Here is a 16,877-nt window from a genome sequence, read left to right on the forward strand (position 1 = left end):
TTTGGCAATTTACATTTTATCATATAATCCTGCTGTACATCACAACCTGAATATCTTTCTGTAAGACAGACATTTTGGCACTTAAAACACTAAACCAGTTCGACCTCATTTGTTTGTTGCAATAGGCACCCCTTGGATCCATTTCCTGCTGATTCTTTAGAAACACTCCCTCCTTCTAGGAACATCTCCACCCTGAAACCTCCTCAGAGAGGTTACCCTGCAGTTGTTTAGGTCAGCCCTGGCTCAGTAGTGAGAGCCTTCTCCTTCTCATATTAGCACCTTCTACAGGCCCATGACCTCAAGGACTTTAGGTTTAGTGTGTCAGTGAAGCCCAACATATACCTTGGCATCATTTCAGTATCTTTGAAACATGCGTGCCACGCTGGCAATGTGGAGTTGGCAAGCACCGCATTCCCATCGGGTTCATTTGAATAGGAAATAATGGTTCATGTGTCATTGGCACACCTTCCTTTTCAACACTGAATTCTGAAAGATGTGATGAAATATGAAAGAATTAACGGTTGTTGTCTTTATCTTCTAGGAAACGCCAAACTCAGTGTTCCTGGTGATGGAGGTAAGTTGGCTTTGTCAGCACACAAATCAATATTAAAGGTCACATGCTGAGCTGGTGTGTCTGTCTGTGTCTGTCTCTCTCTGTCTCTCTCTTTCACTCTCCTCTCTCATTCGCTGTGTCAAGCTCTTCCTATCCCCGCTCGTGTTATAAGTGTCTATTTCAAGTCACATGATCTGGACGATTCAGCAGCTTGCTGCCTGGCCTTGGTCACTCGTGTTGCCCAACACTGGAGTGCCTGAAGGAAAAACAAGTCTGGACAACTCAAGTGCTCCTCTATAAATACACATTCTCAGAACGCTCTTCTAGAAACAAAAAATGCAAAAGCTTGTTTATTTGCCCCCTATATTTAGTGTGTGCCATTAGGCCAGAGGTACACTCTGTACCTGGTGATAAGATATGAGTGGATGGAAACCTGCCTTCCAAAACACACACAGGTGCCGCAGGGCTGCAGGGATGTCCTGGTGAGAGCATCACCGGTTGGATTAGGGCCTGATTGGATTTAAACTTCGAGCACATCAAGGAACTTTTAGATCTATAGATTCCCTCTTTGGTTTGCCAGAAAGGAAAGCCAGCCTTATGTTGTTTTTTTTAATTATTATTTAATTTTTTTAGGGTTAGCGAAAGTGCCGTGGCACTAAGGCAGACTGGGGACTTATTAACGCTGCGCTGGCTGACTTTACCACACTGCTACTTGCCTGTAGCTCTCTGGGGAGAGACGGGTCTCACTGAGAACAAACAGGCCTTTCTCCTGGGTGCTACTCCAAGCCTGTTGTGACAGTAGTTATTGTTAGTGATGGAAAAGATTAGAACATGTTGTAAAGTGTGTGTGTGTGTGTGTGTGTGTGTGTGTGTGTGTGTGTGTGTGTGTGTGTGTGTGTGTGTGTGTGTGTGTGTGTGTGTGTGTGTGTGTGTGTGTGTGGGGTCACTTATTCTGAGCCTCAGAGACTTTGTACACAAACATGTCGACCTATTTGTTCTGCTCGACTGATGCTTTTCGTGCTAAACGAAACAGATTTGTTAAAATATGAAATTCATTTGCCCATTGACACAGATTGTTACTGCATATAAACAAGATGGAAAAAAACACGGTGACTGAAGAAAACATCTCTGCTCATAGATCTGTGGCCTTTGGAGTAATTAGTGGTCAGGAGATACAGGCTTCAGTGTGTGTTCAGTGTGTGTGTGCTTGTGCGTGCGTGTGTGCGTGTGAGTGCTGGGAGTGTAGCGGGGCGACTGCAGCCCCATCCCCCATCCCTGATGAGTTGTGGTGGAGCAGAGAGTCTCAGTAGCTATGATGCATTACCTCACCATATTACATATAACAGATGAGCTCGCCATTATCCCAGCTTTGTCAGATGGTGTGAGGAGAAATGTGATGTTTAACCCACATACACACAGGCTAACATGCACACTCCGAATAACACACACACACACACACACACACACACACACACACACACACACACACACACACACAGGCTAACATGCACACTCAGAATAACACACACACACACACACACACACACACGCATACACACAGGCTAACATGCACACTCAGAATAACACACACACACACACACACATACAGGCTAACACACAAAGGCACAGTCTGGTAATTAATTGCAATTTTCTTTTGCTTTTCTCTCCACAGTATTGCAATGGAGGCGATCTTGCAGACTACTTGCAAGGTAAGCATTTCTCAAAGTGTTCAGCCTTAATATGAACACAGACTAGCATTTTCTGTGGGGTTTTTTTGTTGTTATTTTTTTCATGACTGGTCTGGCTGGTGTATGCTCCTGCTCTCTAATTAGACTGATATAATGTAGATCTTCATTACATTTGAATTGAGTCGGCGGCCTGGGCTGAGTGCCAGTGCAGTGCAGTGCAGTCGGCACCATTCCTCCTGGTTCCCCGGTGGCCAATCAAAGCTCACTTCCTCTGTTTAATGTTGCCTCAGTAGGGCTGCGCTGCTTCCTAAAACCTCATGATTAAATAAAACTCCTGTTCTCCTGAAGCGCAAATACCACGCGCTCAGAAGTTTCCAAACAAGCCATTGAGCAATACCAGCGGTCAGCAGGTTTGTACCAGGCAAATTTGTTGTCATGGGGACACAACCTGACCAACCCCATAGAGCTCAGAGGCTACAGTTTGACCCCTATGCTGATATGCCTGCAGGAACTGCAAGTGTGAAAAATAAGGTGATTGCCTAAAGGACTGAGGTAGAGTATGTCTTTAAACTGAAGTCAGTTTGACTATTGATAGCAAATAGACTTGGAAGGTGTCATAATATGGACATGGTCTCCTGTCTGTTGGCTCCTGCCGCCAGTGTTCAGAACAGGATGTTCTTGGGACGGGGCTCTGCTGGACTCTTGGCCCTTTGTTTTTCCTCTCTCTCTTTCACACACACACACACACACACACACACGCACACACACAGACACACACGCACACAGACACACAGACACATGCACACAGACACACTCTGACTGGAGCTGTTATCAGTGCAGTGACTGTGCAGGTGAACCCTCTCCCACATCGTGCAACAAGGTACAGCTTGTCTCTGGGCACCCCTGAGCAGCATTATACAACAGGGGCCACCGTGACACAACGGTGCTGCCATTGGGACCAACAGTGGAGTTTGGGGGAAGTGTGGTAGTAAAGAGATGAGAACAAGTCTATTGTGATCCCAATGAGATCCATTGTGATCCAAATCAGATCTGTTGTGAATGTAATTGCTCCATTTACATTGGGAGCCATTATAGGCAGCGGTGGGAATCCTCTTAACAGCTGAGCAGATTAGGCACGTTTAGTGGCAAATAGGGGGGAACCGGGAACAACATCATTCAGCAAGGCCCTCGGATTTAGAAATTCACTCTTAATCCACCTCTCCAGTCCTTTCGGAAACAATGAGTTGATCACAATAACACAACCCGGTTATATAACAGCTGTGTGGATGTGTGAGGCTGGACTGGTGTGGTGTGAGGCTGGACTGGACTGGTGTGGTGTGAGGCTGTACTGGTGTGGTGTGAGGCTGGACTGGACTGGTGTGGTGTGAGGCTGTACTGGTGTGGTGTGAGGCTGGACTGGTGTGGTGTGAGGCTGTACTGGTGCGGTGAGCACGGGGGGAGTCACACACAGCTTTAGGGAACCGTAGCATGGCAGGGAGATGGCTAGTGCCAGCTGCCTCGGATTCCTTCAATTGTGCCGTGGTTGCATCAGTGGAAATGCAAGGCTGGTGATTAAAGCCTTAAAAAAGTGTGTGTGTGTGTGTGTGTGTGTGTGTGTGTGACAGAGATTTTTTGCAATATGGTCTGACCATATCACTCCCAGCCAGACCTGCTGAAGGGTGAGCGACAGCAGGTTCTGTCTCCCGTCAGCAGGTTCTGTCTCCCGTCAGCACTTTTTAGTTTGCATTAAATACTTGCTTGGTGCTTGCCTGGCATGTGGGCCAAAAATAAATAATTGAACTCATCACGGCACATAAGAAAGTGTGGCCAGATGCAATCAACAATATGAGGGGAAGAGCAATACAAAAAAACATTGAATTGAATGAGTAAGAAATGTGTAAGCAAATGATGTAGGAAAAAGAACCCATCCCAATGAGTGTCTGTTCTGTCCCCCCCCCCCCCCCCCCCAGCCAAGGGAACCCTGCGCGAGGACACGCTGAGGATCTTCCTGCAGCAGATCTCCGCCGCCATGCGCATCCTCAACAGCAAGGGCATCATCCACCGCGACCTCAAGCCCCAGAACATTCTGCTCTCCTATGTGGGACGCAAGAGGTCTAGCATCAGCGGCATCCGAATCAAGATCGGTAATTAGCGAGTCAAACATGCACTGCACCAACAGCCCTCACCGACTAGACAGATTGTCCTTGTAATCTCCAAATAATCATTTGATCTGTACAATATTAATAGTGGCTGTTTTATTTTCTACTCTGGCTTGTGTCCCCGTACGCAGTCGTGGCATAGTTTCCATACCCTCCCTGGTGTTAAAGCCGTGGCGCTCAGACGATAGCCATGTTGCTAATAATAACACAGACATGTTTTGTTTCTCCCCTCAGCTGACTTTGGCTTCGCACGCTACCTCCAGAGTAACATGATGGCAGCCACCCTGTGCGGGTCCCCCATGTACATGGTGAGCGTGTGTGCAAGCGCGTGAGAGAGTCTGCTGGCTAGCAGCCATTTTGTTTCAAATTGACCTTTAACCCTTCTCCTCTTTCTTTCTTTTTTTTTTTTTGCCAGGCCCCGGAAGTGATCATGTCCCAAAACTATGATGCCAAAGCTGACCTGTGGAGCATCGGGACAGTCATTTACCAGTGCCTGGTGGGAAAGCCACCCTTCCAGGTAAGAGACAGTAGAAAGTCGTGTGTCTGTTCACATGGCGGTCCTCTCACATTTAGCTTTTTTTATATTTGGACACCGTCTCTTTCAACCGTGTCAAATTCTACCCTTTATCATCGAAATTTCTTCTTCAAGAATGACTCAAATTACTGAGATAATATATCTTGACTTTGTTGGAAGTCACCTTGGCCTAAAGCAGTTACTGAATCAATAAGGGTGAGGCCTGTCAGTGACCAATGTAGAGTGAATTCATCACGATGACGTGATGACGACGGCACTCTGCACACATAACAAAATAACCCGAAGCTGTCCTCCCTCAACAGGCAAACAGCCCCCAGGACCTGCGCATGTTCTATGAGAAGAATAGGACCCTGGTGCCAAAGTAGGTTTCTTTCACACTGCCCTGACGACCCCCTTTTTCTAATGGCTTTTGTCCTCCGCCTCCGTTTCCTAATATCACAGTACAGTAATAACAAACCGCTTTGAGGAGCTCATTTTGATCTTCCCACGCAATGCAAAGAGAGCAAGATAATGACTGCATTTGTCAGTGCCATCACACGGAGAGATATGATTGATGGAGCCCAGTGCATATTAGCAGTATTGTAATATGACCCTCTCCCGGCATGAACGGTCTGGTTGCTCCCCCTTCTTGCAGTATCCCACGAGAGGCGTCTCCTCCACTGGCACACCTGCTGCTGGGCCTGCTGCAGAGGAACCAGAAGGACCGCATGGACTTTGGTCAGTGACCACTCTGCTCTGGGCTCTGATGTCCCCGTGTGGCTGTTTGTGTGTCCCTGGATTCTTTTAGAGAAGTGAGACTGCGAGAGGTCCATCCAGCTGTAACATGTGTGTTCTGTTCTGTGCTCTTCTGCTTGCTTACAGACACGTTTTTCAGCCACCCTTTCCTGGAGCCAGTGTCAGCCATCAAAAAATGTAAATAGGAGGAAGGCAGATGTAGATTTCTCTGTGTTTAAACTCAAATTTGTTACAGGTTACTTAAAGAGCATCCTGTATTGTCTTTCATGAATCATTAATGTCTGTTTAAAATAAATCGTTGCTCATATTTAGTTGCTTGTGTCTCTGTTTGTACCAGCCTGCCCGTTGCCTGTGCCCAACCTCCCTGGCTCTGTATCAGACAGCTCCTGTGGCAGCTCGCCCTGTCGCTACGTCTCGCCTCCTGTAAGTACAGCGGCTCCCCATGGCTCCTGTTATCAAGGGCCGTGCACTGTGTGCTCTGCAGACTGTCACTGCACTAGCAGAGATTGCTCTACCATCCTATGCTAGTTCATTGCTTGCATTATAGTGTGCTGTAGTCTGAGTCTTCGTGTTACTAGTGTGCACAAAATGTGCATAACTGCAGTCATGGTAAGTGTGCCTTTTCAGTACATACTAATTCGAAAGGAGAGGTGTCCATGGGGAAAAGGCACACTGCACCGAAGTGTTTTACTCGATTTGATTCCTTATTCATTTGGTCCTGGTTATTCCACTTCAGTCGTGTGCTTTCTTGTCCCTGCAGTCGCTGCCGGACATGCAGACGGTCCCGGAGGATGTTCTGTCCTCGCCCCCCCTGGGCCCGCCCAACTACCTGCAGCTGTCCAAAGAGTCGGGGGGCAGCACCAGCAGCAAGAACTCCTCCTGCGACACGGACGACTTTGTGCTGGTGCCCCACCTCACGGGAGAGCTGGCCTGTGAGTCTCTCGGAACACTAATGCCACACCAGCGTGCATGAACACACACAGGCCTGGAGCTGCTTGAACTCCAAGCGTGGGTGTAGCCATGACATATTAGGAGAGTCTGGGTACATTTCCAAATGAACACTGTTGGGAGTAAACAAACTTGACAGTGTAGAACAGGCTGAAGCCTGCACAACAAAGTATGGCCTGATTTGCCGCTCCCTTACACACGTGCTATGATGTCTGTGTGTGTTTGTGTGTGTGTGTGTGTGTGTGTGTGTGTGTGTGTGTGTGTGTGTGTGTGTGTGTGTGTGTGTGTGTGTGTGTGTGTGTCTGTACACAGTATACATAACAGCTCTGGTTACACCCCTACACACTGGCTAACCTCTCCTCTTGCTTCCTCTTTTTCTCGCCCCCCCCCTACCCCCGACAGACGACGTGCCCATGGGAATGGCAGGCCGCCGTCCGTCCAGTGAATTCCTCCAGTGCGGCGGGTGAGTGCTAGCTCCACCGCGGCGCCGTGCCGCCGCTGTCACCATCACTTTCCACACCGGCACGCTAACTGCCCAAAGCCGTGCCTCTCTCGCTCCGGTTGAACACAACTCCTGGTCGTGGCGTTAACACGGAGGCATTTATTGTCACGTAGTTAAGCGCTGTTTGCACAGGTCGGACCACACGAACATCAGTAAGAGACGTGCATGGGTAGTCGGCCGTCTGCCTGCACGGCACCTCAGCTGCTAGGTGGGGGGGGTCACTCTCACCTGGTGGACCTAGCGACAGGATAAACACAAACAAAATTAATCCAGTCCGCCATTAAGTCCTATGACCACAGCGGCGTCTGTTTGTTTTTACTCTTAACGGGGCATTACGGTGTTGCGCAAAGAGATTTTCATTTGCTGCATAACAACAAGCGAAGGAGAGCCTGGTACGGATTATCCCCTTGATCTATTAGATTTTACAACGTTAGCGGACCTATCATTTCCCTTCTCTCTTCTCTCCCCACCCTCCTTATCCCCCTCCACCCCCCTCGAGGATTTCATTACAGAGCCCTGGGAAAGTGCACGCTCCCAAACAGGAATATGACCTGGAGCGGGGAGTTGGCTGTTTTGCGGGTGTAAAGCAGCAGGCTGTGAATGTGGCCTCTCCTCGAGTAGGTGCGAGCCCCCAGACCACCCGTCACACGCCCAAATGATGAGGACTGTGTCTGACCCCCGACGGTGTCGTCCCGCTGCGCACCCAGCAGCTGTGGCTGTGGGAGTGTCATATGCGCCCGTGTGTGTGAGCTCATTTTCACACTGTTTACTCATAAACGCACACGCACGCCGTTTGGTGGCCTTTCTGTTTCGCTTGTTCAAAATTCCACAGGCCAAGGTATCGGTTTGTTGCTAAATACACAATGGTGCTGAATTAGGCATAGAGGCCCGAGGACACCAGTGAGAGACAGTTGGTGAAGAGTGCGCTTGTATAGACAGCTTTTATTGAAAGTATTTTTTTGATTAATCGTTCTTCAAACTTCAACTTCACATGACCTTCCCGTGAGTGGTGGAGTGCCTGTGGCAGACATTCCTGCGAGCTGTTGACTTTGAGTTGAATGTTTTTCTGCTTTGGTGTCACACACACCACACACACACACACACACACCACACTTCTTCAAAGCCACTTCCTTCTCTCCCCTCTCCTTTTGTGTCTGTCTCTAAATACCCGGCGGCGAGACGCTATTCCCTGTGTCACGTGCCAAACTTCTCTGCCCCCTCATCACACTGTTTTCCATATCTCTCTTGAGGTCGCTCATGTCCCTCAAGTATACCCTAACTAACCCAGCTTTTGTTTGGAGCCTCTACAGATGCCTCCATCTCCCTGTTTGTCCCTGTCTTTCTCTCTCTCTCTCTTTCTCTCTCTCTCTCTCTCTCTCTATCTCTCTCTTTCTCTTTCTCTCTCTCTCTCTCTGTAGCTTCCTCATGTTTTACTCTTTCTTTTCTGTTTTTGACACAGCTAGCATAGCTTTCATATCCAGTGAGTTGTGTTGTGTTTGTCAGATTGTTTTGGATAGTGTGGTTGACCTTTGGCGCAGCCTACTGCCGCTGAGCGTCTGAGCCTGTCTCTGTGTCTGCCTCATCGCTGGGCCGGGGCCAGAGAAGCCTCCGCTCCTGAACGACAGGCTTCTCTCTGCCTGTTTTTTTGTTTTTTTTCCCCTCCTGCACACCATTTTGGCTCTGGAGTTTCCAGGCCTGCTTTAATTAGAACTGCTTCAATGGCCTGCCATCCTCCCAGTCCCCCCCGCCGTCCTCGGGGCAGACAAAAGCGGGTCACCAGTAATGCAAACTCGGCCTTAAACTAAGCCCTTCCTCAGCAATAAGACAAACTGTCTGTCTGCATTTTGACCTACAAACAGTGCTTTTGTTAAGGACGACCTCATTGTTCTGTACTCTGAAGTAGTTTGTTCAAAGGCACAGATGAGGTTGTAGATTCAGATGATGAATTTGTGGTTAAAAAAAAAAAAACACACACCGCAATGTTTCCTTTTGTCTGTGAGCCTGGGTGTTAGCTGAGGTGTTCAGTGTGCCAATGTTCCACATTTGTCGTGTCCTGGGAGGGTTCTGGGATCTGGGCGAACAAAGAGAAGCCCTTCTTGGTGCCGTGCCGCGCTGTGTTTGTGTTCTGTTGCTGGATGCCTCGCGTGGCTCACGTGTACTCGCTTTCTCCCCTCTCTCGCTCTGCTCCGGGCCCTCCTGCTCATTACATAATTCTCCCTCCTTACCACGGCCCTCCCACCGTCTGTCGCGTCAGGCTCAGTGTCTCCCCCTCTTTGGGCCCCTCGCTGCTCCCCCTCCCCTCCACTTCCCCCCTTGCTTTTCAGAAAAAGACACTTAGTCCTACATGCATGACCCACACATGACTCGAGTCTTTCAAGACATTTTGTTCTCGGTGTGGAAACAAAGGAATGCAAATGAGCTGACTTTTTTTCCTTGGTCCACGGAACAGAGGGCGGGTCCCACACGTGCCATTGGTCCAATAGAGTTCAGAGGGCGGGCCCTGCACGTGCCATTGGTTCAATAGAGTTCAGTGCTCCAGAGGCAGAGCCCCTTCCCCCGTCTGTCCTGGTTGGCTAGTGTGTTCTGTGTTTACACAGAGGGCCCTCCCACTGGAGGCTGGGCTGGCCTTACTGAGCAGGAACAGCAACATGCCTGAGCTGGCGCCTGTAACAGTCACAACAAAGAACTTTCTAGTAACACAACAAAGTCTGCTGTCTCGACAGAAATAGGCTAAACTGGACATTGAACAGAAGCTTGATGTTAATCTTAGGAAGTGCCTGAAGTTATAGGCCATACATGACAAAGAGCAGAAGCTTAAGCCTAAAGGCAGTGTCTTAAAGGACTGTAGTTGCAGAGAGGAAATGGTGATTGAGCTGTTTGAGAAGCATGCCGACTGGATCTCAGCCCTTCTCTCTGGCCTCTCCAGGCAGCAGCAGCCCACCCCCGGACAGCCCCCGATGGTGTCGCCCCGGGCAGAGACCACCCCCATCCCTGTGCCCACGCAGGTGCGCAACTACCAGCGGATCAAGCAGAATCTCTCCAGCAGTCCCACCACCACCCTCTATGGCTCCCCCAGGTAAGGGCTGCTGTGTTTCCACGTGCTCTCTGGTGAAGCATGGGACTGACAATGGTCTTGGTTTGGTCTGGTAAATGCATGTGTTTGAAAAGACCAATGATATGAAGTCACTTCGTATAAGCATCAGACACCTCAGTGTATGGAGCCCAACATTTGGGCGTATCTTTGATGTTTACTTATACCCCTCTGAGGAACTACCATTTACCAGCAGGAGATCAAGAGGTCGATGTGTGACAAAGTCTCCTGTGTTCCCTCAGCGGTGTTTTGTGAAAGCGTTATTGTTGCATTGCATTAGGCAGTTTCTTAAGCACCACGTCCCCTGTGGTTAGCTTTTTTTTAAACGCTGGTCAGTAAATGGTTCAACTGCCGATATTATTGTGACCTTTCACCGTTTTTTCAATGCAGGACAGGTATTGAGAGGGTGTTGCATCAGTTTCCTCCTGAAGCATCTGATGCTGTGTTGTTTCCTCCTTTAGTGGCCGTGTAATTGTGTTAATGCATTGGAGAGTGTGTGGGTGTGTGGGGGTCAGTGGGGGTCAGGCCAAGACAAAGGTCTAGGAGTTTTGTGTGTGTGTGTGTGTGTGTGTGTGTGTGTGTGTGTGTGTGTGTGTGTGTGTGTGTGTGTGTGAAAAGACTGTGTCTGCTGTCCAAGGAGGTGCGATAAAGCTGCCTCAGAGACAGCTTGGGGGGGGGGGGTTTGGCCCACTGTGTGGAAGACACCTTAAAGAGATTAGCATTGTTAGGTTAGCACCTTCACCCGGCACCCCCATGCTCACCATGTCCACTCCACTGAGCCCACAGACTGCCACCCCACTCCACTGTGCCCACAGACTGCCACCCCACTCCACTGTGCCCACAGACTGCCACCCCACTCCACTGTGCCCTGCCCACAGACTGCCACCCCACTCCACTGTGCCTTGCCCACAGACTGCCACCCCACTCCACTGTGCCCTGCCCACAGACTGCCACCCCACTCCACTGTGCCCTGCCCACAGACTGCCACCCCACTCCACTGTGCCCACAGACTGCCACCCCACTCCACTGTGCCCACAGACTGCCACCCCACTCCACTGTGCCCTGCCCACAGACTGCCACCCCACTCCACTGTGCCTTGCCCACAGACTGCCACCCCACTCCACTGTGCCCTGCCCACAGACTGCCACCCCACTCCACTGTGCCCTGCCCACAGACTGCCACCCCACTCCACTGTGCCCACAGACTGCCACCCCACTCCACTGTGCCCACAGACTGCCACCCCACTCCACTGTGCCCACAGACTGCCACCCCACTCCACTGTGCCCTGCCCACAGACTGCCACCCCACTCCACTGTGCCCTGCCCACAGACTGCCACCCCACTTCACTCGGCTGTTCTGTGTGAGAGAGAGAGATGACAGTCTCTAATAAAGACTCTGTCCGTCTGAGCTAGCATGGGCAGGCTAGCGCTAGCTCCTATTTTAGTGATCTATCTTTAAGTGCTCTGATGAGGGCAGAGAGTTGGCGCCACACAGGGGAAACAGCAGGCAGACACACACACACACACACACACACACACACACACACACACGCGCGCCGCCCTTCCTCATGATTCATGCTTGTTTTCAGTCTCTGGGGGTTAGGTGTGTGTGTGTGTGTGTGTGTGTGTGTGTGTGTGTGTGTCTGTGTGTGTGTGGAGAGGGGGTGGAGTTCAGCAGCTCTCAGATGATCTTTCACGAGGAGCGATGGCGTCATGTTTTTTAATTTTAGGACCTCTGCACGTAACACCCACCAGTGCTTGTCTTGGCAGGACCGGCGGAGAGGTTAGGCAGTTCAGGAGAAGCACAAGGGAAAGCCGTGAATGAGACGCTCGCGCTCCTCACTAACTAACAGCTGCCGCTCGTCACACCGCTTCTTTCGCCCTTCTGATCGCGGTTCTTGCCCTGTGGTGTAAAAAAAGTCACCGGCGGAACGTGTCTAGACAAGTGACATTGTTGTGTCTGGATTTGGTTGGCACGGTGACCGAAACGTCTGCGTCTGCTTCCAGGTCGGGCACCGTGCGGCGCTCCAACACCAGTCCCATGGGCTTCCCCAAAGTGGGCTCGGGGTCGCCCAGCTCGGCCGAGGTGACCCAGACTCTCGGCCGCCGCCTGTCCACCGGGAGCTCCCGCCCATACTCGCCGTCCCCTCTCGGTAAGAACACCAAAGTTTATATACAGTACTGTACAGAATGTTTATGTTTATCTTATTTTATTATCTTATCGTATTTTTGGTTTGCTGTTCATGTCAAGTATCCTAACTTTATAGCATTGTTTCAAAGGTGACTAAAATGTTTGCACAGTATAGTATAGATATGTGTGAGTGCCTTTAAATTGTTTGCTTGTCAAATGATTGCTTTTTATCGAAGAACTTGTGGGGTTATCCACCGGTGCCTGTTGATGGCTCATAACAAACTCTTAACCTCACTGCTGTGACATGCCTGGCTTATGTGTTAATGTGTGTGTCTGTGTGTCTGTGTGTCTGTGTGTCTGTGTGTGTGTGTGTGTGTGTGTGTGTGTGTGTGTGTGTCTGTCTGGCTTTTCTCCAGTGGGCACAATCCCTGAGCAGCTGGGACACTGCTGCTGCGGACACCCCCAGGGCCATGAGGCACGTAGCCGCAGTTCCTCAGGAGGTCAGTCCTGCTAGAGCGAGAGAGTGTGGGGTGGGGGGGGGGGGGGGGGGGGGGGTGGTGTGTTATATATCTGTATGTCTCTATTTGGGAGTTGGTGTGTGTGTGTGCACACAACCTCTGATTGACACACAGCTCCAGTGGGCTCCTGTGGTGGCTTGTCTCCAGCTCTGCGGCAGGTGCTTTTATTGCCCTCCCCTGTGGTCCCATTAAACGCACACCAGCCTTCTTTGTGCTGCCTCCAACTTAGCCTTCCACCGCTACGGTCCTCGCCGAGTGTTACTGTCATTCTGCCCGGGGACCTGGAGTGGTCGCTATGGCAACCAGTCTTACACCAGGAGCGCCTGCCTTTCTGGCTGTTCGGAGCTGATTGATCTAGATACAGAACTGGGGCAGCATAGTGAGGTGAAGGAACAAAAGGCGTTACGTAAACCCAAGCACTCCCCTCCCGTACCCCTGAAATTCATCTCGGTGGCTCATCAATCAGTCAGTCACAGAACAAGACTGGAGACTGTTGTTTGTTGACTGTTGACTATTGAGGCAATTGTTTGTCCTCTGCAGAAATGTAAATGAACAAGACATTTAACATGGCTGAACGTGGCCTTTTAAAAGAAATCCAGATCCCATCTTGGTATCTGTGCCAGGTCCAGCTTATTACCACAGGAGGCTGAATGGCCTGCTGACTGTTAAGTGACAATATCACCATCTAGTGGTTCAGAGGTGAACCTAGCTTTTAAAAGCGCTGACCATGTTAGAACCATGATGGAAAAACACATCCAATTGTCAGTCTGACACTCCACTCTTTTCTCCAGGGTCCCCAGTGCCACCCTCTCAGCTGCTGGGAGCTCGTTTCCAAGGCAACCACACGCCCACCGACGCCTACCAGAACAAGCAGAGGCTACACAAGCAGCTCTCCGACCCTGTGCACCCCACTACCAACGCCTACCCCACCAGTCACTCCCCGCAGATGGGTCGCCCCGGCAACCTTGGAACCTCCCCCACCAAACACCTGGGCTCCTCCCCCCGCACATCTGATTGGTTAACAAAATCACCCTTGCCCACTATCATTGGCTCCCCCACAAAGGTAAGTGATCCCCCCCCTCCCATGCTCCCAAGCCTTCATTGGCCAGTCCTATGTAACTAGCGTAAAAAATGCAGTGTATGGGTCTCATTTAACATACAGTTAACATGCGCCATTTTTACCTCCCGCACAGACAACGGCCCCCTTCAAAATCCCTAAAACTCAAGCTTCCTGCAACCTTATGGCCTTGGCGGACAGCCCCACCCCTCCGAAATCCCTGATTGACCCTCGGGACCTCTGCGCCCACCACTGCTCCCCCGGCACTGGGGGGCGCCAGTCCGCCCCAGAGGCCAGCAGGACCACGTTTGGCAGGTGAGTGTCAGGCTGGCTTTTCACACTTACGATTGGATGCCTTCACATGCCAGCTTTCTCCTCGAAACTCTTTCAGTTGTCATGTTCCAATGTCTGTTTCTGTTTGAACTGTTTGATCTTTTAGTTTTTCACACAATCTTAGTGTCCCTGTTTTTCACACAGACTACTTCACACTCCTTTTCTAACACAAACACATAAGTCGCTTACACCCTCTCCCTCTCTCTCTCTCTCATTCTCTGTAAGACAAATCATTGTATTGTGTGTGTGTGTGTGTGTGTGTGTGTGTGTGTGTGTGTGTGTGTGTGTGTGTGCTTTAGGTCTGTGAGTACGGGCCGGCTGTCTGAGCAGCCCATTCGCATCACTCTGGGTGGCCAGCAGTACCAGGGCAGCACAGACAGCCTGAACACGGAGAGGCCCATGGACACAGGTAACAGCCCACACCATCACCTCTGCGTCCTCAGGGATTTACCTCCATGCTAACATTTAAACAGCCACCTGAGTTTCTCTTGCTTGGAAATATCCACTTCTAGTGTTCTTAAATGTTCATCCATCATAGAGTGTGAAAAGCGAAAGAACTGTAACAGTATTACCTCACTGATGATGCAGCAGTGACATGCTTCACATGCACATGCTTGAGCTTCCTCGCCAACCCTTTGGCCTGCATGGGGCTGTGCTGTGGCTTGTGATTGGCTGTGACTGGCTGTGTATGGGCGTGTGCTTTTGCCTGACCCAATGAGTGACAGGCTGTGTGTGTGTGTGTGTGTGTGCTTCCCCCCCCCCTCCTCCCTCCTCCTCCTCCCGCCCCCTCAGCCCCTGCAGGATTGTACGCTTTCCCCCCTGGTGGGGCCAGTCCTCGCACCGTCCTATTCACCGTGGGCTCGCCCCCCAACAGCGGCACCCCTCCCACCTGTAGTCACCTGGGCACCAGGCCGCGGACGACATCAGGTGAGGTGCCCCAACCTAACCATGCCCGGCCTGGCCTGGCCTCCCTCACCGGCTGGCTGACTGGCACTGGACATGCCCGCTCTCTCACACATCACACTGGCATCGATCGTTAGCTTGCACAGTACTGAATCACAAACTGGGGTGTCCTGCAAACAAAGTTCGAGGGGTACCGATTAGTTACTGTTTGTGTTCTGCGAGTCCCATAACTGTGTATGTTCAATGGCACCACCTACTGTGTGACCCCACTGACTACCTAACTAACTGTGTGAAAGAATCATATGTGCAATTGCCACTGGCCAGCTACTGAATAGTTGCTCAAACCACATTCAGCAGACTACCTTGAGGCTGTAACCGTTGTCCCCTGTGCTGACTCCTCTGCCTGTCCTCCACCTGTGTCTCCAGTAGGCTCCAACAGCTCCGCAGGCTCCCTGTGCTCCACCAGCGGACGCATCTACGTGGGCTCTCCGCCCGGCATGGCAATCGGCACCTCGCCCCCGGGAGCCGAGGCGGCCCCCAGTGGCGTCCGATACGTCCCCTACGGCACCTCCCCGCCCTCCCTGGACGGCTTCATCACGTTTGAGGCCCCCGAGCTGCCCGAGGAGACCCTCATGGAGGTGAGAGATGGCAAGAGTGCTGCCACTAACAAGGGTGATGGTGAACATGGCAGAGGTTGATGTTGAAGATGTACTGTGCTACTTCAAATCTTGTAAGAAGACTTTAAATTATACAAGTTAAGTGTCCTTTTGGAGGATGGAGTAATAGCTTGAAGCGTTTTATTGACATTTGTGAAAGTGAAATGGATTTGAAGATGAAAGACAAGTATGCGATCAGTAAGGTCATGACAATTTGTGTAGCTGAAGCCTGTCTGGATTAAAGGTTAATGTGATTTTGTTTGTGTGTGTTCACAGAGGGAGCACACGGATACTCTGATGCACCTGCGCATGATGCTCTCCTTCACCGACTGCGTGCTGGAGATCGCAGCCGTGCGGGCGGGGGGGGCCGACCTGGGCGTGTCGGCAGCCTCGCTGTACCCCCAACACGAGAGCGTGGTGGTGGACCAGATCAGCCAGCTCAGCAAGGAGTGGGGGTGAGCGAGCGAGAGAGAGAAAAGAGAGAGGAGAGAGGAGGGCCAGATCCTCTTCCATAGCAAATTTAAATTCACTACATTTGCACACACCATTCAACCATGCAATCATGATCACCACACAAGTGCTAATGCTGTAAAAAGCGTTGCATCCCTGCTTTGAAAGTGATGAATCATTAAATGCTAATGTAGCTAATTAGCCAAAACCGATGTGTCAGTGTTCTACAATTCCACCACGTAGACGGTGGAACATTGCTTTAGTGATTTAGAGACCGCATTAGTGCTGACTGTGTTTGCTGAAGTGTGGGAGGTTTTTTTGTAATCTTTTTCATGTGTGCGCTCTCCTTGGTCTCCCCACAGGCAAGTGGAGCAGCTGGTGCTGTACATGAAGGCGGCCCAGCTCCTGGCCTCTTCCCTGCACCTGGCTAAGGCTCAGATCAAATCGGCAAAGCTCAACCCCTCCAGCGCTGTCAAGCAAGGTGAGTTACCGAACCTCAACGAGCCCATCTAAGAGCCGGGTAGAGGGGAGGGAGTTTAACCCTAAATGTGCAGCGACCGCTAAATTAGCAGCACGTGCTGAGGGAAATTAAGTTAGGTAATGTTGGTACAGCTTCACA

At 50.7% G+C, this 16,877-nt stretch overlaps 1 protein-coding gene across 2 annotated transcripts in view; it reads left to right on the top strand.

Moving 5' to 3' along the window:
• ulk2 (unc-51 like autophagy activating kinase 2) overlaps positions 1-16,877 on the top strand; it is a 31,115-nt gene that overhangs the window by 10,480 nt on the left and 3,758 nt on the right. Inside the window, exons 4-24 of one of the 2 annotated variants that reach the window (XM_012825226.3) lie at positions 542-574; positions 2,226-2,262; positions 4,212-4,385; positions 4,635-4,708; positions 4,816-4,917; positions 5,238-5,296; positions 5,570-5,652; positions 5,797-5,847; positions 6,008-6,093; positions 6,431-6,602; positions 7,021-7,081; positions 10,047-10,196; positions 12,218-12,363; positions 12,758-12,841; positions 13,651-13,922; positions 14,053-14,231; positions 14,549-14,658; positions 15,042-15,176; positions 15,579-15,790; positions 16,085-16,263; positions 16,621-16,739. In XM_012825226.3, the coding sequence (XP_012680680.2) occupies positions 542-574; positions 2,226-2,262; positions 4,212-4,385; positions 4,635-4,708; positions 4,816-4,917; positions 5,238-5,296; positions 5,570-5,652; positions 5,797-5,847; positions 6,008-6,093; positions 6,431-6,602; positions 7,021-7,081; positions 10,047-10,196; positions 12,218-12,363; positions 12,758-12,841; positions 13,651-13,922; positions 14,053-14,231; positions 14,549-14,658; positions 15,042-15,176; positions 15,579-15,790; positions 16,085-16,263; positions 16,621-16,739 (2,518 nt within the window). The remainder of the gene's footprint in view (positions 1-541; positions 575-2,225; positions 2,263-4,211; positions 4,386-4,634; positions 4,709-4,815; positions 4,918-5,237; positions 5,297-5,569; positions 5,653-5,796; positions 5,848-6,007; positions 6,094-6,430; positions 6,603-7,020; positions 7,082-10,046; positions 10,197-12,217; positions 12,364-12,757; positions 12,842-13,650; positions 13,923-14,052; positions 14,232-14,548; positions 14,659-15,041; positions 15,177-15,578; positions 15,791-16,084; positions 16,264-16,620; positions 16,740-16,877) is intronic. The other variant, XM_012825227.3, reaches the window with a different exon arrangement.

This window comes from Clupea harengus, chromosome 9 (genome assembly GCF_900700415.2).
Source record: "Clupea harengus chromosome 9, Ch_v2.0.2, whole genome shotgun sequence".
NCBI lineage: Eukaryota > Metazoa > Chordata > Actinopteri > Clupeiformes > Clupeidae > Clupea > Clupea harengus.